Source organism: Mixophyes fleayi, chromosome 4 (assembly GCF_038048845.1).
Source record: "Mixophyes fleayi isolate aMixFle1 chromosome 4, aMixFle1.hap1, whole genome shotgun sequence".
Lineage (NCBI taxonomy): Eukaryota > Metazoa > Chordata > Amphibia > Anura > Limnodynastidae > Mixophyes > Mixophyes fleayi.
The window spans coordinates 303,283,195-303,309,910 of NC_134405.1; the positions used below are offsets into that span (position 1 = coordinate 303,283,195).

The 26,716-nt window shown below is 38.6% G+C and overlaps 2 protein-coding genes across 2 annotated transcripts in view; both read right to left on the reverse strand.

Annotated features, from left to right (window-relative positions):
- LOC142152881 (protein diaphanous homolog 1-like) overlaps positions 1–26,716 on the reverse strand; it is a 418,442-nt gene that overhangs the window by 194,718 nt on the left and 197,008 nt on the right. The gene's annotated exons all lie outside the window — the stretch shown is intronic.
- HDAC3 (histone deacetylase 3) lies at positions 8,545–24,703 on the reverse strand. The gene is made up of 15 exons (XM_075209935.1): positions 24,563–24,703; positions 23,727–23,809; positions 19,499–19,641; positions 18,416–18,497; positions 17,692–17,748; positions 17,554–17,609; positions 15,935–16,068; positions 15,468–15,548; positions 15,222–15,295; positions 14,532–14,596; positions 13,604–13,693; positions 13,210–13,268; positions 12,999–13,078; positions 10,654–10,811; positions 8,545–9,243 (listed from the first exon to the last, which is right to left on the reverse strand). Exons 1-15 carry the CDS (start codon positions 24,615–24,617, stop codon positions 9,174–9,176), a joined length of 1,287 nt encoding a protein of 428 aa, XP_075066036.1. The 5' UTR covers positions 24,618–24,703; the 3' UTR covers positions 8,545–9,173.

Sequence of the window (26,716 nt, forward strand, 5' to 3'; positions counted from 1 at the left end):
TACCTTAGTGAAAGATCTTGATGTCCTATTGATGATGCTGGTGATGTATTCCAGGTGCTGAACCTGCCAAACTCTGTTAATAACGGCCTGAAGCGAAGGTGGAGATTGCTGCCTCCAGGCTGCTGCTATTTGGCAGGTAGCTGCCGTCAGGATGTGCCTAGCTAACTTGTTCTGGTGTCCAGTCGCCGCTGGCGCTCCCAAGGGCAAGAGAAAAAATGTAGGCTCTAATGGTATCGCGACCTGGAGAATCGATTGGATCAGGTGTTTAATCTCGGCCCAAAAGTTTGATAATTTGGGACAAGTCCACCAAATATGGATAGAATGGCATTTTGTAGCCCAATAATTAAATTTTTTATGAACTTTCTGGTAGAGGTGAGGAATAGCTTTTCTAGTAAAATGGTGTTGTGATGGAATTCGGTAATAGGGACAGAAGACCTCAAGTAACGGTCTAAAACCAGCTGCATTAATAATGGACATTGGACGCAGATCTAATACTAGCATAGTCCATAGTCGGGGGGTAGATTGCAGGTGCTGGAATGTAGATGACAGAAGGGAGGCAGCTGATGCTGGACTGCTTGTTATTTTTCTTTAACCTAAGTTTCTAATTTTCCCAACAGCTTTCCAAGAACTCGCTGAAAAATGACGTAACATGGCTTAGGATCCCAGATGGTTAAGGTCCCCAGTGGCGCACGCAGGGGGGGGGGTTTCTGAGTCTCCAGAAACCCCCCCCCTGCGCTAAGTGGCCGCCCTAGCGGCACTATCCTATACAGCAGCCGCGGTGCTATCAAAGAAGTGTCCGCGGCAGTGTTGTATTGTATACAGCACCGCCGTGGACGCTTCTTTGACAGCGCCGTAGCTGCTGTATAGGACAGCGCTGCCGATACGGATGTTAATAATAATGTAGGTACAAAATAATACCTAAATGTTATTTTAGGCCAAAAAAAAATGTAATAAATTTTTAACAAATTGCAAACCAAAACACGACGGTAATCCAGATCCAAAACCAAAACACAGGGGTCAGTGAGCATCTCTAATCATAATCATGCAACATTCAATTATTAATTGGTTGCATTTTTAATGAAACCCCATATTTAACTGCCTGTTTGTTGCTTTGCACCATTTGTGCTCACCGGTCTGTCTGTGTTTAGTGAATAATAAACAAGCTTCATCCATGTGGGTCACATGACTTGTGGTGAAAGTGTTCTGCAATGGAATTCTAAAGACAGTTTGAAAACCCATCAGGTCCACAAATACAGGTAATAATTTGTTATTTTCCCTATCGACTATGTAAAAACATCCACTAGAACTTTATTCAATTATTGCCAAACCATTATTTCTAATTTTAAAAGATTACTGAATAGTCTGGTTCCAATGGATTGGGAAAAAGCAATGTGGTACCTATACTGAAAGGGGTTTGAGGTCTCTACCTGGTAACTATAGACTAGTACGTTTAACATTGATAGCTGGAAAGCTATTTTAGGGCATATTGGAGAAACACATTGAAGAATAGAAGTTAGAAAATATCATCACCAACAGCCATTTATATGTATATAGCACTACTATTAATAAATGTAAAAGTCAGATTTATTATATAAAATCTAAAAATAAAATCTAAGTAAACTCAATTAAATACAAACATCTATTGCTTTCCCATTTAAAACTCAAAATTGTAATTTTCTTTCCTGTCGCAGTCCAAATGTCAATTAAGCAATGCAAATAGATGGCCCCAGCTAAAGAAAATTATATTTGAACAAAGTTAATCAAGTATACACTTAATAACAGTTTGTAGAATTAAAATAATTCTAATCTTTCCAGATAAAATGTTTAATGTATGCATTTCATTAAAAGGACACTAGGGGGTAAATGTATCAAGCTGAGAGATTTCCGGCGGGTTTGAAAAGTGGAGATAGCAACCAATCAGATTCTAGCTAGTATTTTATAGAATGTACTAAAGAAATGATAGCTAGAATCTAATTGGTTTTTCAAACCCACCAGAAAACTCTCAGCTTGATACATTTACCGCTAGATGTGTGCGTGTGTTATATCTATATGGAAAAGGACAGCCAGGGACCCATGACAGAGGGGTGGAGGTCTGATTGCACTGCACCACCAGGTTACATCACCTGTGTCCCAACCTCTTCACAGACTCTGTAAAAATAACCTGTATGTGCAAGGACCCCCTGGTCATCTACATCCACACCTGGGCTATGAAGGAGGTACATGGCCTAAACTGTGCCCCGCTACACTACACACAGTGACAGGAGGTTACAAAATGGCACCCAACAAGGTGCTCAAGCAGATCAAGATGTAGCTAGTGCTTGCAAGACACAGGGCAGTGGCGGAACTACCATTGGTGCAGTGCACTGGAGATAATGGGACCCGCTGCATGGCAGATGCAGAGGGCCAGAGGCCCTGGTTACCTCCTCCTCCCCGCTTCCCTGCACCAGGACCCACAGCTCGCTAGTTCCGCCTCCGACATAGGGTATGAGTGTAGTGCGCCCAGCCTGAGCAACACCCTTGGGCCATCACGTCTGACCCTCTCTAGGTGCCCAACAGAGAAAGTGATAAGGGGCAAGTGACACAATTTGTTTGTAGGGTAAATCTTGTGTGCCATCATCATCACCAGTTATGTATATAGCGCCACTAATTCCGCAGCACTGTAGAGAACTCATTCATATCAGTCCCTGCCCCCATTGGTGCTTAGAGTCTAAATTCCCTAACACACACACACACACACACAGGTCAATTTAATAGCAGCCAATTAACCTACCAGTATGTTTTTGGAGTGTGGGAGGAAACCTGAGCACCCAAAGGCAAACCCACGCAAACACGGGGAGAACATATAAACACACATATAAGGCCATGGTTAGGAATTGCACTCATGACCGCAGTGCGTTCAGGCAGAAATGCTAACCACTAAGCCACCGTGCCATGAAAGGACTAATACCCCTTTCATGCTGCAGCCTCAAACCGGGTTTGGTGGTGTAATTCCCGGGTCCGACCCGGGAAGCCTGTTCTATGAACGGTGAGACTCGGGTTGTCTCACAGACTAGTGTAAAAAAATTAAAGAAAAATAAAGTTTTAAAAAGTTGTATTTAAAAAAAAAAAAAAAAAAGTGGCAGCAGTATGAAAGTGGTATAAACCGGCAGTCCGCTGGACATGTGGACTACAATTAACAGGAGTGCTGCTCTAAACCGTGTATGAAGCAGCGGTGTCCTTGTACTTGGAGTGCCACTGTGGAAGTCAAATAATTGGATAAAGTAAACCAAATTGGTTAATAATGTTTTACCATGTGATTGTGATTAATACGCCACGTGTTATGATGCAATCGCATAGATTCATAACACACACACACACACACACACACACTTCAATGCAACAATGCTCTTATAACTACTAATGGCTTTTCTCTCCCTCCTGCCTAAATGGCAGATTCTAAGCCTTCTCTCTTGCTAGCTAAACATCCTTATTGTAAGATACAGACTCGTGCTTCGCTTACTTTTTAAGAGGGGAAGCACATGAAATTTAACATCTTGTTGTGACCTGGATTGTTTATTGGATTTCACTTTTTTTTTCCTGCCAGACCATTGCCTGTTCCTTGATTTACATTAACCTCTGCCAGCCTAACCTCTGCCTGTATTTTGGTTTTATACTATTGAACGCAGCCTGCCCTGACTTTAGTCTGTTTTTTTTTATTATGCTTTGTCCTCAGCCTGCCCTGACCTTTGGCCTATAGTTCGGACTTTCTGCTACCTGTCTACCTCCTTTCATGTTCTGTCTACACCACCAGCAATATTGCCCGATTTATAAACTACTACTATAGTGAGTTCAGACCGGAGGGCCACTTAGTACTATGGAACATATCACATTCCTTAGAAAAGGGGGCTGCTATAGACAAAGGTGGAGCATTTCTTGTAGTTTATAAGCCTATAACATTCTTATGACTTCATAAAACGTACTGACACTCATACCAAGATGCGCTAGATGATACCAAATATACTTCTAACTTCTCATGTCACCTCAGGCTTATAACACCAACCACCACTTTAAACATTTAAGACCCTTTTCCCACAACATTTTCAATCACCATTACTGCCCAAGATCTTGGTTCCTACTTCAAGACAAGATTTACAAAAATCTAATATGAAAGACAACAACCTGCTAAATTCCTTCCCTGTACCCTCTAGCACATGCTATTTATTTGGTCCACAAAGGAAGATAACATATTGACTCCTTTCTTCTCCTTCCACTCTCCTACCTGTCCATTCAGCACTGATCTCTTACAAATAAGATGATCGCCGTCTCCTGTGCCCATGCCAGCTTTAACTAACATTTGTAATCTCTCCCTTTCCACAGGTATCTTACCATCATTGTTCAAACATACAATTATTTATCCTATTCTGTACCAATTGTGGCCCCAATTCTCTGTTGGATTACCATTCTTTCAACTTTTATGTCTTTCAAAGCTTCTTCAGAGGCTTCCATACAATCAACTTTAGGCTTTCATACAATCAACTCTTTAGTCAGACTTACATTTCTAACCCTCCACAGAAGCTGCACTGACTAAGTTGAGTAATGATGTGATCACTGCCAAATCTAAAGGCTGCTACTCACTCCTAATTCTTGACTTCTCTGCACATCTGACACGGTCAACTACTCACTTATCATTTCATCACCTCAAACTTTATCAAACTCCTAAACCATCCTCTTGAGCTCATTCGCCTACTCTACCCTATTCCTCACCTCGAAACATCAACACTTACATGTATTCTCAAGATGCAAAGAACCTGCTGAGCCCCAAACCAACACTGCTGTGTGATAGGATGATAGAACCTCAAAAATTAATCAAATTCTAGTACCTAATTTCCCATAGAAGAAATTTAAGCTGAAAAGAGGTTGGACATCTCAACAGGAGAACAAGCCAACAACATACTTCAAAATCAACCAAGTTTTACAAGAAAGATCCTACAATGGGTTGGAATGGACTTCACACTTCAATATTCTGCAGAGCATGAGAATAAAAATTCCAAAGCAGTAACATAAAGACTCAGGGAAGGCTAGAGGAACGCTTTTATTTCTTCCAGCGGAGGCTTCCAAATCATTAACAGCTAAAAAACAAAACAAAATAAAAACCGTTAAAACATTTTCTTGGATTTTTTGGGGATTTATAGATAATTGCCAAGAAAGTAAATAAAAATAAAAAGTCACTATACCCAATTGTCCCCTCACTGTAGCCCCTGAGGCTGCTTATTGAAGCCATTTTCATGGGGCTCTGCTGTTCACCTCACATCTCCGGGTAAAAGCCAAGAAGGGTTATGAGGCCAAGCAGACCAATATGTAGCCATGAGAATGGAACGCGTCTCTTCTTGTTGGTGCTCACACACACACACATCTCAGAATATGAACAATAACACACATGGATAACTGGTAGTGCAGCTTTAATACATGTAATGTAAAATAAAAATACAAACCTAAGCAATATAAAAAAATAAATAAAAATGTTAGAGATCAGCTGTTTGAAGTAATCTCTGCTTGAGAAAGTGTATTCACGATTACAAAATTTAGATTTGATGCCAATAAATCTTCATCACTCTCTCAATTAACTATTTTCTTTATAAACATTTATTTATAAGGTGCGAGCACAATTGGGGATTTAGTTTCCAGACCTAATCTATGGAAAGAATAGCCCTTCAGTTTACTGCATTACTGATTGTTGGTTTACTGTAAGATAACCATATTAAGTCACATTCAATATCTTTTTAAAAATACTTCAGAGACATTGAGACAAATAGGTCGGTCGGCTTGTCACAGTTTAGTACCCCTGTAACTCTGGATCGTTTTTTAAACTAAGTGCGCAGTGCTTAAGGAGAGAATAAGACTGAGGAGAATTGGTTGCAGATCATACTCCGGGATTTCTAAGGAGCTACTATACAGATAAGCGGTTTGATTTTATATATCTGGTACGCACACCACTTCTATTTATTCTGCACGATCAACTTTTGAATATATTTATCCTGTACTAGTGATTTTTAGTCACCTGAGGTGCAGATACAGACACCGTCCTGTTCTAACTACTCTGGACTATTTCTGTGTACATTTGTGCTTTTATGTTTATATACATTGTATACACCTGAAGGCGCCGCCCTTTACCATTTATATCCTAATATATATATATATATATATATATATATATATATATATATATATATATATATATATATATTCTCTCTATCAAAATTGAGATTAGTCTCTCTCTGTCTGTGTATGAATTTAGACTGTAAGCCCTAATGGGGCAGGGACTGATGTGAATGAGTTCTCTGTACAGCGCTGCAGAATCAGTGGCGCTATATAAATAAATGGTGATGATTTATAATATTAATATATATATATATATATATATATATATATACATACATATATATATACATACATACATATACATACATACATATACATACATACACACACACATATACATATATACATACATACATATATACATGTATATACCGTATATAGTTTGCAAATATCTTCTGCAGCTCTCAAGGTAAAACTGCCACATCTGACAGTTATTTAGTTTTAGACCACATGGTCAAAAATATTGAAAAACACAAAAATTGTTGATGAAAACAAGAAAAGAAAACAAAAATAAAACCTTTTTTTTGTTGTTGTAAACAATCGTTGACAGCTGGAAGGAATCCTCGCCACCACACGGCATAACGACAATGGGACATAGCAACAAATCTCATTTTCTAAATAGCATTTTTGGTCTCTCTTCCAAATAATTTGGTAATATATAAAGACTGCTACAAATTACAAAGTAAGACCCGCCCAACTGAGAGAAGGAGAGACACATTCACAATGACAACTCATTTCAGATACATTAATAATTTAGAATCCTGCGTTGATGACAATATATAAAGGTGATAATCAACTATTGTAACATACAATAGATGTTTAAAACATTTTATAAGATACTGTGTGACAAATCATGTTATTTGGTGAGAGAGAATGAAAAGGAGAGTTTAGTTTGAGTTATAAATATTAATCGGTGGGATATATACAAAAAAGTAATATGTACATTATGTAACAATAAATTTGAATGTGTTACTTTTACAAGTATGTAGCTATTTATACAGACCGTCACCTAAGTAATGTTGCAAAGTGATTGGTGAAAGGAGATTTAAATACCCCCTCTCTCAAATATTCTTTATACTGCAGATGAAACATTTCGGTGAAGAAAAGCATCCAGTATAATTAAGTGATGCTGGTTCTTCTGTGGTTAGCTTTTACATATCATAGTTACTTTGAAGCAGTAGATTCATATAAGAGTATTTCTAAATATTTATATTACCTAGCATACATACATATCCGAATAGTAGGGTGAAATACAGTCTATGTAAATCCTAGAAGATCTTGGATAGGTAATGTAAGAAGTGGACATTAGACATTTCTCCGTCTGTAGAAGTAGCTAAAAGAAAAGAATCTTCACAGATACATGCTCACTCTACAGACACATCATAACATGGGCTGAATATCTTTATGTGGATATACATTACAAAACGAGACGATTCTTCAAGAACCAGTCATAATCCCCAATGAAGGAAAGTAAATCAAATGGTTTCCACCACAATGGCTTCATTATGTGAAGACTTCCACCATCCCAAGCAATTCTAAGGGGGGTATTCAATTGACGGCGGGATCGCCGAAAATCCAGCGCTCAAAGAATATTACCGTTAATACGGTAATCCTATGCGTAAATACCCTTAATACGGTAATTTACTCGCTGGATTTCAGCTCGCAGCTCAGGGAGCTGCGAGCTGAAATCCAGCGAGTAACTACTGTATTATTGGTAATATTCTTTGAGCGCGGGATTTTCGCCGATCCCGCCGTCAATTGAATACCCCCCTAAATGTTACACTCTTTCCCCTACAGAGGCAATTATCTTAATATGTGTTAGGGTGTATGGAAGTGATTAAACGACTGCATTTACATTTTCATCTGTATGGTAAATGAAGCTCAAAAAGGTACATGTGCATGAAACCATAATAAGCAATCAGCCAAACTTCTACTAGATCAAAAGGGTAGATTTATCAAACTTTCTAAACAGGAAAAAAGGAGGTGATGCCCATAGCAACTAGATTCCAGCTATTTATCTAGTACATTCTACAAAATGATAGCGAGAATATGCTTGGTTGCTACGGGCAACATCTCCGCTTTTCCTTCTTAGAAGGTTTGATATATGTACTCCCTCAGTGTGTAACTGCAGGGCAGAAACTTGCAGTTCCAGTAACACAGAAATAATTGTTTCACTGGGTTGAACACAATAGTCTAAATTTCAGGAGAAAATCAGCATGGAAGATGTGCATCTACTGAAGTGACTTGAATATTTGGCACAGCCATTTATAAACATGTTGGCTACATTGCTCCTATGACTTGTTCTGTCCTTTATAACCGTTATTTTTATTAGTGCTGGTACAATTACAAGCTACCAAAAGAATATTTACTAAATACAAAAATATATACAAGAAAAAAGACAAGAGGTTGGATATCTTAAAAAGCTTTATCCTGTTCCCTACATATTTACATATGTAAACAGTCCTTCCAATGGGAGTATTTTACTTCAAGAAAATGCATACTTTACAAAGTATTTAAGATAACAAACTACTAATGACAAAACAAAAGCAATTGCATCAATAGTTTTTGACTTTTATCTTGTGATAGCCAAACTGAGCAATGACACACATTTATTAGCAAAACAATACAACTTGTTTTGGGAGGAAGTGGAAGAGATAGGCCCTCCCTCCAATGTGGCAGATTCAGAAGCAAAATATTTTGTCTTGAGAACACCAATCCAACGCGGCTTGGATTAAGGGACATATAATGCGTTTTGATGACTCTTTAAAAATGGGACTGAACGAATAATGTCTCAAAGTTGTCTTTTCCAGAAATTCTGCGTTCCGACAGAGTTATTTGCCTTGAAATCCCTTTCTCAGTATAGAAAAACAAAACAAAAAAAACAGATCTCCAAAAGAAGAAGAAAACAAACAAGACACCTTTGCTGGACAGAAAATAGAGTGGCTGGTCCAGAAATTGTCAGAATAAATGGTGTGAATATTGGTCATAAAACAGGCAGCCAAAGGCAAAAAAGTCAGCCATATGTACAGTGACAATCAAATCTCTACATCGCTTTCCTTGTCATTGTCATGATCTCCATCGTAAAATTCATTTGATGCTTCTGGCCTAGAAATGACAGGCAAAGTGTGTTAATGGAGACAATAACGCAATAATAATTTCAAACATATTAAATTTACATGCTTATTAAACTTAAGGTTTATTACATAGACACTTTACTGCAGGTAAGTAGACTAAAAACATAATCCCCAAATGCGCATAGGAAAATACAGGAGGAAAGTGCCAGCAAACTTCTTTGCTCTCAGTAATATGCAAAACCACCACTAGGTGGCAAAATGACATTTAAATTGGAAAGTATTCCACATCATTTACACTGAATCTACAAAAGCTACCTGTAAGAAAAATCACATTCAATAATATAAAGTAAGAACAAAATGTAATATTTACCCTAAAAATCTAATAAAAAAAATTCAGACTTAGCATTATCTCTGTATGTACAAAAGAAGGAACATGCGTATGATCGAGGCACTCTGATTGGATTAGATTCAAAAAGCCAACTTTATTAGTATGATACCAACAATGGAGTTTTGAGTATAATCAAATCAAAGTGCCTCGATCATACGCACGTTCCTTCTTTGTAAAAATCGATTCTATATGTGTAGGTGCACCCCCCCTTCAGTCTGATTGAATCCAAGAAATACACTAAAATGTACACACAAATAGATTGAGGGGTTTATGATTTACTCAGTGCAGTGTAATTTTCAATTCTGTATTATCTCTGTATGCCCAAGTGTTATATTCCCATGTACACTGGCACCATGCCAACATGTGGGATAATGAACACTTACTATATATGGGAGAATGTAGCTCCTGCTGCAAATTATAAGACTTGGGTCTCATTATGGATTCTGCCAAGTGCTTTTATACAGGTCACAGATCTCCCAGGTCACTTGTATTACTGCATTATTCCTTAAAATACACTCATTTTCCTAATGAACACTAAAAGGGAACTTGGAATCCTGAACGTCCCTAATGAACACTGGAACAATTACATCATTAAGTTCAATTTGTAAATGTATACATATGATTAAATTAGTAATATGTTAAGTGCTACGCAAATAACTTAATATAAAAGTAATGTTAATATGGTTATAGTCTGTTGTTCTAGTATATAATGTCATCATTTTTAACATCGCAGGGACATCCACATCACTCCCATTGGACTGTGCTTAGCCATAAAGTGAGGACGTCTTTAACCTGTATAAAACAGTCATACAACCTTCCTAGTGGCTTGTAATATTCTTATAATGTACAACCAGAAGTACATTATAATAATGTTATTCCATTACTCTAGAATGATTATAATCATTCTAATATTAGTATAGATGTCTGACACCTTCATATAACACAATGGCAGTATAGATTTATCATCAAGTTCATTTCAGGAAAAACACCGATTCATTTAGATTGATAAATGTGAAGTACTGTATATACCACATAAAGATGGCTTGTGCTCACCTGCTGTAACTGTCCTCTGCGCCTCTCTCCTCCGGATCCGGTTCATCCGAGCGGTCATAGCTGAGAAGATCGGACGGGACATCATGGATCTGGACACTGGGTGCGTGGTTCAACATCTTCAAGTTTTCAAAAATGGTCTGTCTTATCTGATCCAAATACTGCAGATAAAAGGACATTATTAGGATTTTGTAATGTTCTGGACCAATATAGATCTACTAAATTCAATGTTCCCAAAATAAAAAAATGCCAATTTATTTTTTTAATTGCCGCTGACGTGCACCACACGAATCTCCCCAATTGAATCTCCCCCTAAGGAGCCAAACGCGTGCTAATTTTCTCCTGCAGTGTATAAGCAGATTTTCTTTTACTTATAAAGGGCATTAAGTTAAGTTAAATTTTTTTTACCTGTATTTAAAACCTACAGTACCTTGACAACATAATCAGCTCCCTACACATTTTTCATGTTTTGTTGCCATAGATTCTGAATTTGAAATAGACTAAAGTAGGGTTTTCTGTGGCACTGTACTGAATATTATGTAAAAATGAAACATTCCAAAACATTTACACAAATTACTATAATACTCATACCACTTAAAATTGCCAGTTCAAATTTGCACTAGTGCAATACTTTAACTCCAAAGTTAAACAATGCGTATAAATCATAACGGGACCATATCATGTAGCACTGTACAGAGAATCTCTCTCATTCACATCAGTTACTGCCCCATTGGAGATTACAGTCTAAATTTCCTAACACAGACAAAGTAGAATCCATTTTAATGGGCTGTCAATTAACCTACCAGTATGCTTTTGGACTATCTGAGTAAACTGGACCACCCAGAGGAAACCCCAAAAAACGGGGAGAATATACAAACTCTATCTTGCCTTTATGAACGTTGAAAGTCTGACAACTTAAAATTGCAGTTCATTTCCAGAATACGCACATATCTCACACAGCAAAAACCTTAATTCATGCACTCATCATCTCCCACATCGACTATTGCAAATCACTCCTTACTGGTCTTCCCAAAGTCAGACTTGAACCCCTACAATCTATTATGAACGTAGCGGCTAGATTGATTTTCCTTGCAAACCGTTATTCCTCTGCTGAGCCACTCTGTCAGTCTCTGCACTGGTTTCCTGTATTTCAACGAATCCAATATAAAATTCTTCTACTAACATATAAGGCCATCAACAAAATTGCACCGACATACATTTCCTCACTTGTCTCAAACTATCTCCCAACTCGACACCTCCGTTCTACACAAGATCTATGTCTCTCTTCCACTCTCATCACATCCTCCCATTCTCGGTTACAGGATTTTTTCCGGGCTGCACCCATGTTGTGGAATTCCCTCCCTCGCACAATAAGACTTTCCTCTAGTCTTCAAACCTTCAAGCTTTCACTGAAAACCCACCTCTTCAGACAAGGTTATGATATTCTTCAACCACCATCTTAATTTCCCTAGATTACCCTATTACCATCCACAAGACAACAACCCTCTGACCAACATTGCAACACACACAGCCCACTCAGTACATTTTCCTTTGCATTCTAGCTGGTCCATTGTGCAATATGATGTAGCACATTCCCTTGTGTATCAAACTCCCATTGTCCTATAGATTGTAAGCTTGCGAGCAGGGTTCTCTTACCTCTCTGTATGTATTACCCAGTTTTGTCTTATTAATGTTCGTTCCCAATTGTAAAGCGCTACGGAATTTGCTGGCGCTATATAAATATATGTTGATGATGATCGCCGCTCCCCAACCAATCTGACCAAGCTTGAAGAACAGGCAAATACTGCTCCATCTTGACATCTCAGGGCTTATTCAAAAAGACTACAGCTGTATGTTTATTTCAATTCAAAAAGGTCATATCTATACGAAGACTGTACGGAATCTGTGGCACCACATAAACGTTGCTGCTGCTGCTAGTTGCCAGTAGGAGTAAAACTAAGTAGTGACCAATGGGATGAATACATGATTAAGGATAAGAGGTTTTTTTTGTTTTTTTTTACCTTATGGTTTACCACAATCTTTTTTTAGCAGGGATTATGTGAAGATGAATATATGACTCTCTAATAAAATTTCTAGATCAAAAACAACCACCACGAAAAAAACCTTTCAGACTGTGTGTATAAAACAAGTATAAATAAAATGAGCTGTTTATGCAAGTAGGAATCCAACCAATTGTCAGAGCCACAGGACTACAATGACCAACATTTCTATAAGCTGGTTAATGGGATTGGGAAGGCCCCTACAGTAACCTGAGCGGACCTCATTACATGTTCAGTCTCCACAATGTGATGACCTTACTGTGGCCAGAGATAGAGAGCGCTTCTTACCTGTCTTGTGTTCTGGTTTTCAATTCTAGTGCTGACATCAGGGTGTAGAGTAAAATCTGGTGCAAAGTACTCAAAGTATTCTAAAGAGTAAAATAAATAAATCATTTATATCAACCAAAGACTTATTTACGCTGGTAACGTAGTTCTAAACATGTTATTTTTTCATTTAAAAAAGTATAAAAAAAAAATAAAAAATCACAATATCACTTACCACTATAAGGCAGCTCCTCACTGATTGTCTCATCCACCAGCAATGAGGTTTCATACGTCCTAAAACGCAGAGTTAGGATGAAAATAAAGTAAACCACTGGTAGAAGAATAATAACCAGACCACAGAAATTAATCCATTTACGTTACTCTGTAGCTGCTTTGTGTTTTGAATGAAGCTTCAAGTGTTGCACATATATGCAGTCATTACATATTTAGTCTTATTTACGAGTGAAATTGAATTATAAATGTTATCCATTTTAGAGCTACAAGCAGCTTGTGTGTTCTGCTCTATTGGTAACAATCATTATTTTCATGCATACAAAGATCCCCTTTGCTTTGCTGTGACGTATTGCAAGCGCGCACAAACCCCATAATCTGTTCCCGTGGCTACTCACCAGCACCGTGCTACATTGCGGACAGTATAACCGCCTCCTCCAAGTACAAGCAGAGGAATATTGAAACCTTTCACATACTGAACACAATCCCTATAGAACAGCAAAACATAAATATAAGCATGATCCTGCCTTTCATAAATGTACTAAGAAAAGATCTTTAATATAAAACATCTTTATCTGGAAAAGGACACACAGCAGATCAGTGAGGCCAGAGGTGGATGACTTCATTGTGCATAACCGATGCCGGCAAATTAATCAGATATACAGGTGAACACAACGGAGTAGGCGCTCTCATAATTGTAAGGCAATGTATACAATTTATATCTGGTACTGGTAGTTCAGTTACAAAGAAATATAAATAAGTCAACCAAAAATGAATGCAGCTTTAAAAACCTAAAAAAGGTTTTTTTTTACCCTCCAATAAAAATTAAAGTAGTTTGTCTTTTATCATTTAAAGTGAATGTCCACCTACAATTGTGCATACAGGTTTTGTAAACAATAGCTCAGCTACATTTTCAGCAGAGGACTCTTGATTGCCAACATCCAATGCTGCCTATGAGTTAATGGCAGCAGAGGTTCAGTAACTCTCACGGGTAATGCTTGCATAAGGTCAATGCCACAAAGCAACAGCTCAAGACACACAGAACCTCTGTTATTATTGGAGTAAGCAAGGCCTGGCTAGTAGAGCCAGGGATCCGGTCCTGCAGAAACCTGCAACTACAGATTATAAAAGTGATAATATGCGCAAATGATTCACTTGAACACACTGGCTTGTGGGTATACATGTCCTTTTACGGTATTAAGCGCAAAACCTCTTATTTTCTATGCAGAAATTCACATGCAAACAGTCTTGTAAGTACTAGAAAAATAACTATTACATAAATATACACAGACAGAAATAAGATGTAGAATACAGAGTCTAGCTTACCCATGTCCTCTAATACTAAGGTTAAAACATCCCAGTCTGTCACAGCCAAGCGAGTCAGCCCCACACTGGAAACAAACATGAACTAATTAGACACATTTTCGCTGTTTCTATAGCATTCACCAATTATTTCAATTAGCAAAGTGTACGCAACTTCCTGGCTGGTAAACATATATTCCACTGCTTCCATCAAATACGTGCTGCAAAATACAGTCGCTAAACTACATATGCATACATGAAGCATTTCCCATGAATGATCCTTACTTAAGTCCACTGTGACACTCCGTAAATAGGAATACTAACGGTGAATTTTCATTTTCCCTTTCTATTTACCTACTTGTCATTATTAAGGAATAAATGTATTAAAATATTGCTATAAGAATTTACCTAGTTTCACTAGAGATGCCGTTGTTTCTCTTCTCTTTATCACCTCCCATCACTAGTCTGTTAATCTTATAGAGGTGGGATAATCCTGTCCTCTAGGACTGTGGCCTAGTAGCAAGGGCAGTGTGACATCGGGTGTGGGGTAAGAAATCTATGAGGGCGTTCCTGGGTCCAGAACGGACCAAATATATTAGAGAAAGCAGGAAAAGAGGTAGCAGTAAGAACCTCCTAAGTTTGCTCATCGCCTACAAACAAAGGAATACCATAACACTAGGAAAGTTATGGAGTCAGTGTTTGAAATATATTTACCTGTAAAACAATGCAGGTGGGCTGATAGAAATCTACCACTTGTTTAATGACCGGCTGGAAGAGGTGTCTGTAACCTGCAGAGAGAGCATCATTACTACATATGATCGACGTAGTTTTAGACACAAGAAAAGTAACTTAGATTTTCTCCAAAATTTAGCATAAAACAAAGTTTACAAAGAAGAGTGTGTGCCAAGTATTTACAAGAGTCATGTATTGGCTGATCTCTTGTCTGCTAGAGGAACTTACTTTGGTCATCTATGCCATCTCTTAACGGTACATTTAGACAGTAATATCTCCCACTCTCAGCTCCAACCTCATACATGTCACCTGAAACAATGCAGGAATTCAAATTATTGTACATAAAACAAAAAAAAACAAAACATGTTATAGTAAAAATCAACTGAAAGATCATTGCACACATTTGCCAAACACAATAGAAGTAATCCCAACCTAATTTTTAGCAAATGTGAGAAAATGTTAATGTGACAGATAAAAGTTTCTGCTGTTTATAGATTTATGGAAAACCATGACATTTCAAAACAATTGGGAAATTGCCCTTAATAAATCGAATACATGCGAATCATGGGGATGGTTTTAGAACACTAAAAATTAAATAATAATCTAATAAATATGATATTTTTTTATAAAAATGTGGGGAACGCATTGCATGTATACAACTAGAAAGGCAACAAGTTATGTGGCAGGTGGCTTACCTGTACCGGGAAAGAAATAGTTTCCATATTTGTGAAAAGAGACGGTCATGACTCTGTCAGTGAGGTAAAATGCTTCCTGGACGCCATCTCCATGATGGATGTCAATATCTATGTACAGAACACGTGGGTGGTATCTGATGACACAAAGATCAGTTACAATGGGCACTTGCTGTATAATTGTAGAGGGGATTCAGATGTTACTTAATATCTGACAATGCTGCTTATTAAGAAGGGCTGTACAAGGTCCAGGTAAGAAATAGTGATTATTGCACTATTCCCGTGTTAGGAAGATTACAACAACATGTTAAACATTGCTAAACACAGTTTGAGTCTAGCTGCACTGCACATGGATGCTAGAATGCAAAAAAGTAATATACAAATAAATAAATCTGATAAATAAATTAACTACAAGGCGAAATCTGTCCCTTAATTTCCAAACACGTTTGTAGCCCAATGTTGGTATTCTCAGCGGCTGGCAGCAGAGATGAATAAGGGTGGAGACAGACAGTACTTTACGTGCTCAGTGTAGAACTGAGCTAGTGGCTTTCGACCACATTACTGAAGATATGCTCTACGAACACAGTGCTCAGGTTTCACAACCAATGTAGAGAGTCTGTTATCTTTACATAGGACAAAAAGAATATTCAATTATAAATGGAAAGGTTTTAGTAGGAACCTCTACATGTCCCACATTAATCACGTAGTCCTTTAATAGAGCTAATAACCATGTTTAACGTTTCCTTTTAGCTATACATTACAAGATTTATTTTATAGCATTATCAAAAGATAGCACAAACTTGATGCAGCCCACAGCACACAATGGAACATCTGCTTTAACCAGCCGATTGTAAAATAAACTAAAGACAATGTTTGATTGATTGTTTGGTTCTACAACACACATATGCTAGTTGCACTTTAGCAATATTGAAGCTTTTAGGAGTCCAAAGACTGGGGGGCGTAGAATGAGAAGAGAGTTGCAAATCACAGTCATTTATTTATATACACCATCAATTCCACAGCGCTGTACAGAGAATATTGGTCACTCACATCGGTGTCTGCTCCATTGGAGCTTACAGCCTAGATTCCCTAACACACACATACTAGTGTTAATTTGGTCAGCGGCCAATTAAGTCCCTGGTTGGGAACTGAACTCATGACCTCAGTGCTGTGAGGCAGCAGTGCTAAAGAAATAGAGAGCCGTCATTGGTATGTTACCCTGGTAACCTTTTCACCGCCCTCACTGTCATGACTTCATATGCCAGATGGACCCTAGACACAAACGGTTGCAGTTTTGATCTATTTTGCATTTGAAGAGACCACCATGAGTGACAAGGACAGTAAAGACAACGGTCAATAGAAATAGATTTTTATATATATATATATATATATTATATATATATATATATTATATATATATATTATATATATATATATATATATATATATATATATATATATATATATTTTTTTTTTTTTTTGAGAAGCATCCATGCAGCTTTCACATCCCTGTAATTCAGACCTGCAACTATAATACTGCCCGTATGTACCATTAAAAGTACAATACCTGTTCCTAATGTGCACATAGAACACACAATTAGTACAATAATAAATAATCTTACTTGAGTAGCTCCAGGATACCAATCACAATGTCATTGACGTAGCAGAATCCTGAAGCCTATAATTAAATGCACTGCTGTATTTAAGACTATCACAGTAAATGTAACATTCAGTTTTAATTGTGCAAACTGTGAAATTACCTCAAATTTTTTGGCGTGGTGAAGTCCTCCGGCCCAGTTAATTGCAATGTCACAGATCTGGGGACAAACCATTTTAAACTATTATAGAACACTTGGAATAATCAACAGAACTAACCCACCCATGACTGGGTACTAAAGTCAGTGGTTCAAGAAGGAACACACTATCCATATAAGACTGCAGGATAGGGAACAGAGTCTTCCGTGCACTCAGGAAACCACTGTTGAATCTTAACCCACTACAGAAATGTGTAATGAAACTCCTCAGGAGTAATAATATCACAACAAGACAGAGAACATGCTGCAGCCATATGTGTTCCTGATTTTACAGAGGACCAGGAAGAACCAAGCCATTAGTAACTGGCTGAGAGCAACACAAGTCTACCTGTAAACCACAAGAAGGAAACGTGTATTGTGACAGAGCCTCTCTGCTGCAATGTAAAACCTACAAGAATATAAAAAGGGATTTCTCTCTCTCTCCCCTCCCCCAAAAAAAGTGCCTCCCAAATGGTCTGTGAGGGCACTCTGCGACAATGTATCTCTGCTCATTTTTCTTCGCACCTAGAAGCAGTAACAAACATCACATTGATTTACGGCAGCACATTGCTCCTAATTGAATACCCCCCTTCCCTTAGTATCCAACATTTTTCTTTTTCTTTTGTAAATACTAAGGGCTGTATTAGCATTTCACATCCAATAAGATGAATCAGAGGCAGGTTTATATTACCTTGTTGTTTAGTTGTGTTGCTCCTTGTAAAGAAGCTCCAGTGTAACGAGAACAAAACTCAAAGAGGCCTGGAAACACCGGACTATAAAGAAATCGAACAAGACGACAAAATAAACAAATGAGTATCTACAAAGTGAGATAATACCCATATTTGTCTCATACTACTTTTATTTTGACGATTTGATTCTTTAAGAAGGTTCACACTGGATCCTGGTTAAGCAATTGGACTCTGCAAAACTGTCCGATATGGTCCCACAAAACAGACTGGTGCATAAGAGGAGAGTACTAGGACTAGGGAAAATGTATATATATGGGTAGAATACTAGTAATATAAGCCTCATAACAGTCAGCATGGGCTCATGAATGACCGCTCGTGTCAAACTAATCTAAATAGATTGCATAAGGAGTTGCAAACAGGATATTGGTAGTGCAATGGATGGGACATATATTTATCAAAAGCATTTTATTTTGCGTCACATAACAGATTTATACATAAAAACCAAGAACACTAGAACTAGGGGGAAACTGAGTACAAGGTACATACCTGGCTTAAGGAAAGAAAGCAGAGGATTACTATAAATGGAACATAATTAGACGGGCTCACAGGTATTAGTGGTCTACCACAGGGATCAGTATTTTGCATTGTAGATGGAATAGAAAGTAAGGTGAGCACATCTGCTGATACTAAGCGATGTGAGGCTTATCGACAGGGAGTAGGATAATAGCTCAGTATAGAAAGACTTAGCCAACATTGCAAAGTGTTGCCATTTAATGGCAAATAAAATGTAATATGGATGTGTAGAGTTATGACCTTAAGTTATAACAACTAAGCCAATTACACACTAAATTCATTAACATAATTTAAAAACGAATTGGATACCTTCCTTACATGAAATGTCATCTGTAGCAGTAATTAACAGAGGACATTATGGTGGTGATTGTACCAGGGAATTAACCAGATTGTTATTTTTTTGATACATTAAACAAAAGTATTGTCATACTGGACTACGCTTATTTTAGTCTAGATAAAATGTACAGATATATACCACAATAGATACAAGCTGTTTTCTTTACTGCACTTACCAATCATCGCCAACGTTGAAGGCGTTGAGGCTTTTAGTGAAGCCCTGCATGTTGGTGGGGCTCACCCGCTGCAGGAAGTCAATGTAATCCTCAGAGTGAAAGCGGCACATATCATGCTGAGAAGCTTGGTAGGGCTTAAAAACCTGCAGGATGGAAGAGGGAAGGCATACTGTCTTACTAAACAGAAATACACCAGCAACTCTACAATCTGAGCATTCCTACATATTAATCAGCTGCACATCTTTTGCAATATACACCGCCACATCAGTTTGTGTGGTTGCTGTAATGAAAACAGACATTTATTCACAACTACCACCTTAAACAACAAAAATATTGCGACGCTTGTCAGGACTCATCCCCAATAGTGAGTTTTATTTTGTAGCTTTCAAAATGAAATGCAATGCAGAAAAAACACTGAATAGACTATAGAACAAGAGGCAAAAAACGTCAAAAGAAAAGTACAACAGAGTAAGTCGAAAACAAATATAGTGAGAGGGAATAAAGTTAATAAAAAAGGCCCAATACAACTGCACACATTACCCTTAATTTATTATACAGGAGGAGGCAGAGCGTTATAATGACTCTCCTAGCTGTAAAATGTAAATTATATTACATCTCATTAAAAACACTAAATAATGTGAAGAACAGACATAAAAATGACTTCATCACAAAGTATTGTGAATAAAACACCAACGTCCTCTCCTGGCTCTGAGAAGGAAATTTTGGCTGGAGAACCAAGGTAAATGATGGGAAATACTAAGTTCCAGACTCCTCATCTGAATTTTAGCGATTAAATCTCATATATAGGAAGGCAAGCTCTCCAAATAGCACCCGAGTCAGAGCGAGACATACACCCATTTAAGTAGTGTATCTTTCGCATGCTCAGAAAGGGAATGTACGCATCTGCAGATATTAGGACCTGCAACTCATTACGCCAGAATAGGCATGATGGGGGAGGGGAGAGGTGTTCCAATGTAGACAGCGTATAGTAAAGGAGTATTTGAGCAATTGCATAGGGATACTGACTGCGACAGTCACAGATACAGCTAAAAAAAAAGCAGTTTTATTTGTGGGTGGGCAGGGGCAGGTTTAAGTAGCGGATCATCTCAAATGCCTGAACTAGTGAATCACTTGTAATTAGAGGTTTGTGAATCATTTAGTAGCCGCTCGCCCATAGATTAGGATTTGGTGAGCATGTTGTAGCAGAGATAGAAAAAATATTTTTGTTGGGACGTTGTTAAAGATGTATTAGCACGGATATTCAAGTTTAAATGATCTATCATGGCAATTGCGCTCATAACATAAAATAAAGGGTTTCGTACATGTTAACCAGTTAAACGTAAGTGCCTGAGGTATGTCTGTTGCCAAGGAGGACGCAACTTTAACTAAACACGTGGCACATATGTATAGAATTACTTGTGACTTTTTCAACCACACATTATGCATGTTCCACAAGCTAATATTCTTCAATATAATCTGACAACTGGGTTCTTGTTAGCCTCAGACAGCATATATAAGGTTACCATTTTGGGATCATCACCATCTAAGCAGAAAATTCAAATAGCCGGATGTTCCTCAGAATATCGCGTCCGCAAGATTTTTACACAAATCTCCAGATTTTTTTTCCTTGCGCCCCATAGAGGTTTGAGGAAAATTTAGAAGATATTTCACCGTAGTAACGGTAAAAACTTGCAGCCTGAGGAACATTGCGGCCAAATGAATTCCCCCCTAAGAATTTATATTCCTGCTTAGTAAGAAATGATTGACTTCAAAAACAATCTTGAATTTAAGTAGAAAATCTTTAGTTGGATTACGCCACAGTGTTCAGTAACATTCTGTATCTGATAACTGTCGCAAAGCCTCAGCCATACAAATAGTATGAAACTATATGACATATTGAGAGTATTGTGTGCATTTCATACAAGGCCAACCCATCAATTTCCTTGTCAGACTTCTCTCTGCTCTATAGAGACTATAAAATGATTTAACCCCTTCAGCAATTTTCACAATTTTTTTTTTTCTTCATGGAATGAAATTAGATTGGGGAATCATACATAGTATTTTGCATTGATCAGTAGTAACGTCAAACACAACTCCTCCAAAGAGTTTTAAATTAATTGGAAAAGAAAAGACAATAATGGATTGTATATTTATTCACCCCATTTGTAAAATACACCCAAAAGAAAAATCACTGGAGCTGCCAGATGTCTTCAGTGGTCACATAATGATTGGTCAATCAGGGGAAAAGTATAAAAGGATTCCAAAGACTTATTACCAGAGCACAGTCAAGTCAATCATAAAGAAACTGAAATAATATGGCACAATTGTCTAGAACAGGCTCCATCCAAACCTGGGCAACACGTTAAGCAGGTCATTTGTCAGAGAAGCCATTTTGGCAACTCTGACAGAATTAGTCTTCCATGGCAGAGATGGGAGAGACAGTACACAGCACAACAGTAGTCCAAATACTCCACAAATATGGACTTTGAGCGGGAGGACACAAAGAAAAAACAGTTGTTAAAGAAAATTCACTAGGGTTCGCCAAAAAGAATGTAGGCGATCCACATGCTGAGGAAGATTCTATGGTCTGAAGAGACCCAAATTAATTTTGGTTCCATGAAGCAACAAAATAAAATGTGAAAGATGCCAAACAGGGTGAATATTTTATATAGTCATAGTACACCCAACCAGCCACTCTCCACAGCTGCTGGTTTCTCCTAATGATGGCAGATTTTTTTATTTTTTTTTAACTACAACCACATACAAACAGCCAAACAGTAGGAGTCAGTATATATGACACAAGCATGAGCACACAACTGCTGAGGAATATAAGATGGGTATGAAGCAGAGATAAATCCCATTAGGAAAATGATGGATGGTATTGTGAGCTTGACCCAAAAAAACAAAAAAAACAAACAAACAATGGAACATAGCTAAATTATTATTATTATTATTAATTTTTATTTATAGGGCGCCACAAAGTATCCGTAGCGCCGTACAAGGACAAACAATGGCACAATACAAGGTGAAACAGCACAGTACAAGTAACAGTAAGCACTATAACTCTGGGGGCTCAGGCACAGCATGAAAGAGAGGGAGGGAGGGGAAAAGTGAGTATAGGCAGGTAACTATGGCCCAAGAGGGTGGGCACGGATGACAGGTTGAGAGTCACTGAGAGGAGCGGAGAGAAGCGAGAGGAGACAGAGGGCAGAGGGACTGAGAGGAGGTGAGCTGAGTAGCTGGAGAGCGCAGTTAAAAGTGATGGAAACAGAAGGTAGGAGAGCCCTGCTCAAAGGAGCGAACAATCTAAAGGGAGGGGAAGACAGACAGACACATGGATGAGACGGAGAGACGGGAGAAACGGAGACGGAGTCGAGGAAGGGGGAGAAGGGAAGAAGGGATGAGAAAGAGGTAGCCGACCGGTGGGAGTTTAGGCATGAGACTGGAAGGCTTTGAGGAAAAGGTAGGTTTTTAATGTGCGTTTGAAAGAGGACAGATTAGGGGAAGTTCTGATGGAGCGGGGGAGCTTGTTCCAATGGAGGGGAGCGGCGCGGGAGAAGTCTTGGATACGTGCGTGAGAGGAGGTAATCAGAGGGGAAGAGAGGCGACGATCGTTGGACGATCGCAGTGAGCGGGAGGGAGTGTGAATAGAGATAAGGTTAGAGATGTAGAGAGCAGTGGAGTTGGCGAGGGCCTTGTAAGTCAGAGTAAGGAGCTTGAATATGTATTATATTGTAAAGAACAATAGAGCTTATAGGTTTACTTAGATGTAACTAATCCTCTCTGAAACATTGTACATAGAAAGAAGAAAGCCTCACCAACCACAAGTTACAAATGAACCTTCCAATAAAGGTGAATATTCATGAAACCTTAACTGAAATTTCTAAAATACCCTCTGTCACCAACCTCTACAATACTTATGGTTTAAACTATACCTGTCAAGATGTCTAATGTATCATGCATCAGAATCTGACATAGCTAAAGAGATATCAGACGTTGAATAAGAGGACTGAAAATAATTTGGGAGGGGAAAGTGTAGAAAAAAAGAAAAAAAAAAACCTTTTTTTTTCTTTACTAAATAACAATTAAAGAAATTCATTTTTAACAATGCATCTAACATGTTAATTGGTTTCATGACAATTGAGAAAGCTATGGAATATATTTATATAAAATTAACACATAGGGGTACCTGTATATGGTTACTTCAAATGTAAAGATTAGCACTTACAATCATCTTTTTATAAAGTCCGTAGTGGAGAACCAGACTGTGAGTGAGAGCCAAGCGGTGTGGTTTCATGGGATGGCCTGTACCTGAAAGATGTGACAGATGTGTTTTTAGTTCACCAAGAGTCCTCTAATAAAAAACACAAAAAAACAAACAAACCGCTGATGTAATTTTGAGGGGAAAAAAATAAAATAAAAATCTTAACTCGTTGGTATGTGATTATGCAATTTTGAACTGAAGATACCATCTCATTTAAATGCACACCATAATGGCACAAGAAAATTCACTCATCTCTGAGCACATTATAAAAACAACAACATAGTCCAAAGACAAAAGAAATATGGATCTTGCACTTTGCGACAGCATCCTAAAATGTTCAGCAGGCACACTGCCCAGGCGCAATGGTACGCCCAGCAGGCACAATGGTACGCCCAGCAGGCACACTGGCCTGGCGCACTGGTACGCCCAGCAGGCACACTGGCCTGGCGCACTGGTACGCCCAGCAGGCACACTGGTACGCCCAGCAGGCGCAATGGCACGGCGCACTGGTACGCCCAGCAGGCACACTGTCCTGGCACACTGGTACGCCCAGCAGGCACACTGGTACGCCCAGCAGGCACACTGGTACACCCCACAAGGCACCCAACAACCTGGCACACTGATTCATCCAACTGCACCCCGATACACCCAGCAGGCCCCCTGCCCTGCCCCACACGGGCACACTAATGTGTAGCACTGAAGCAATGAGAACAAACTTGCACCATTATCAGGCATTCTATGACAGAAGCCAATCTTAATGCTGCAATACACTGACATTTAGGATTATACATGTTCTTCACCATAATGAAAGTTTCCGACATCCGGATCGTAGAAATAAGCCACCGTCTTTGCCATTGTGGGGAACCAAATAACCAGTCCACAAGAACATGAAACACAGAAGACAACTACCACTACCGCTAGCGCGCCGGAAAGACGTCACTAATAGGCGCCTCACCGCCTCCCTGTCCTAAATATCACGTCACCAGTTACCAGGGAGAGCGCTGCTGGGGCCTCTGCCAGACGTCCAAGGGGCGGGGCTACTGTCACCGGTCACTACGTCTCATAGGTCGTCATACAGCACGTGACATGGCAGTAATATCAGCCTGTACGTAGAGCACACATCCTCCCACTCTCCGGGTGCCTCGTAACCACATACATCGTACTCCTTATCTGCAGGTTATTTGGGGATATATTTTTTGCTGGAATGATTTCATGTGTTTGAAATTCATGTATGAGCCCCATGTAGGGAACATAGGAAAATCATAGTATTATATATCCCTCTTCCAGCAATGGCAGCGTCCCCTGAAATATACACTGTCCTGTATAGAGGAATGGAGTTTTCATGAGCACGTTCCACAATGATGTAATGCGTTGGTTAAAAACGAATATATTGTGGACATAAATGTTACACTGCTTCTTTAAGGACAGATAGGGCTTTGTTTTGATGGAGTGAAATAAAAAAAAAAAAATATTCTTAAGTCCATTCTAAAAAAAAACAAACTGGCAAAATTTGCAACAGAAATGTATCATCCACAAATCTAACAATAGTTACTTTTATCCAGTCGGAGCAAACTTAGAAATGTAATACCAATCATATAGCTCTGCTGTTTATGGGTATAGATACCAAATGTGTGTTTGGTATGGCAACAAGCGTGTTCCCTGTACAAGCAATGGACACTGCACGTGTTCACAACAACCGAGTGGGGGTCTTGGGAGGACGGACTGACTTTGCTGGGCCCCCCTCACCTCCGGGCCCTGTAGTGACCTCACCCTCTGCAGAGTTAGTAAATATTACATTTTGTTTCATTTATTGTTTTATTAATTTTAACCAGGAAGCTGAGAGACCAACCATATCCTCATGGCACCTCAACACAAGAGTCACTGGCTGCCGAACAAAATTTACCACTGGCTGCTAATAGTTAAAGAAGGACTTAAGTAAAAACTTAAAAACTATTTATTGGGTGTGGTTTACTAAGTTAACATTGAAGGATAATTCCTCTGCTAAATCATCATCACCATTTATTTATATAGCGCCTGCAGATTATGTAGAGGATTACAGTTGGGAACAAACACAGTAGGCCCTGCTTGCAAGCTTAAATGGGACAATGGATAAGTGAGGAAACCATGCAGAGAAATATTCAAGAAATTGTTGGTGTGGTCCAGGGGTGCAACAGATCACAGCAACACACATAGTGGATTAAAAATCCAAATATCACGTACTTCAAAAGATGTGAACGTGACTTGTGGGACATTTGGTAGAACTGTGATTGTGCACTGTGGGGAGAGAAGTAGTCTAATGTCCCCTCCTTGTCTGCTTCCAGGTCTGGGGGTGTGGGTGAAATCTACCATGGAATTTACCATGTGAAAGGGCTGCAGGTGAGGCAGTGTCTTATTGTGTGAGCCATGTTTCTGTTATTGCTAGAAGGTTGAGGGTGTTTGAGAGGAAGGGGTCATGTACGGAGGTAAATTCCAAAAGGCACATTTAAAGGATTTTGGAAGAGATGGGAGACAGCGATGTGTTTGAGGGTTGCTGGATTCTGGTAGTATTCTGATATACAGGTAGATTCATATATGTTTGGACACTGACACAATTTTTGTTAATTTAGCTGTTTACCAAAACATTCAAGTTACAGTTATATAATGAATATGGGCCTAAAATGCAGACTATTAGCTATAATTGAGGGTATTCACATCCAAATTGAAGGAAGGGTTTAGGACTTCCAGCTGTCTAATATGTAGTCCCCTTTTTTTCAAAGGACCAAAAGTAATTGGACAATTGACTCACAAGCTGTTTTATGGACAGCTGTGGGTTATTCCTTTGTTATTTCTTTATCAATTAAGAAGGCAAAAGTTCTGGAGTTGATTCCCAGTTTGGTATTTGCATGTGGAGGCTGTTGCTGTGAACCCACAACATGCGGTCAAAGGTGCTCTCAATGCAAGTGAAACAGGCTTTC

Bases quoted from the DNA above. Each gene is read 5' to 3' on its own strand.
- HDAC3 (XM_075209935.1), bottom strand. From the start codon at position 24,617: ATGGCAAAGACGGTGGCTTATTTCTACGATCCGGATGTCGGAAACTTT. The intron at 19,642-23,726 runs GTAAGTGCTAAT...TCCATCCTGCAG, and splicing joins GACTTTATAAAAAGATGATT to GTTTTTAAGCCCTACCAAGC. The intron at 17,610-17,691 runs GTAATTTCACAG...ATTTAATTATAG, and splicing joins ACCACGCCAAAAAATTTGAG to GCTTCAGGATTCTGCTACGT.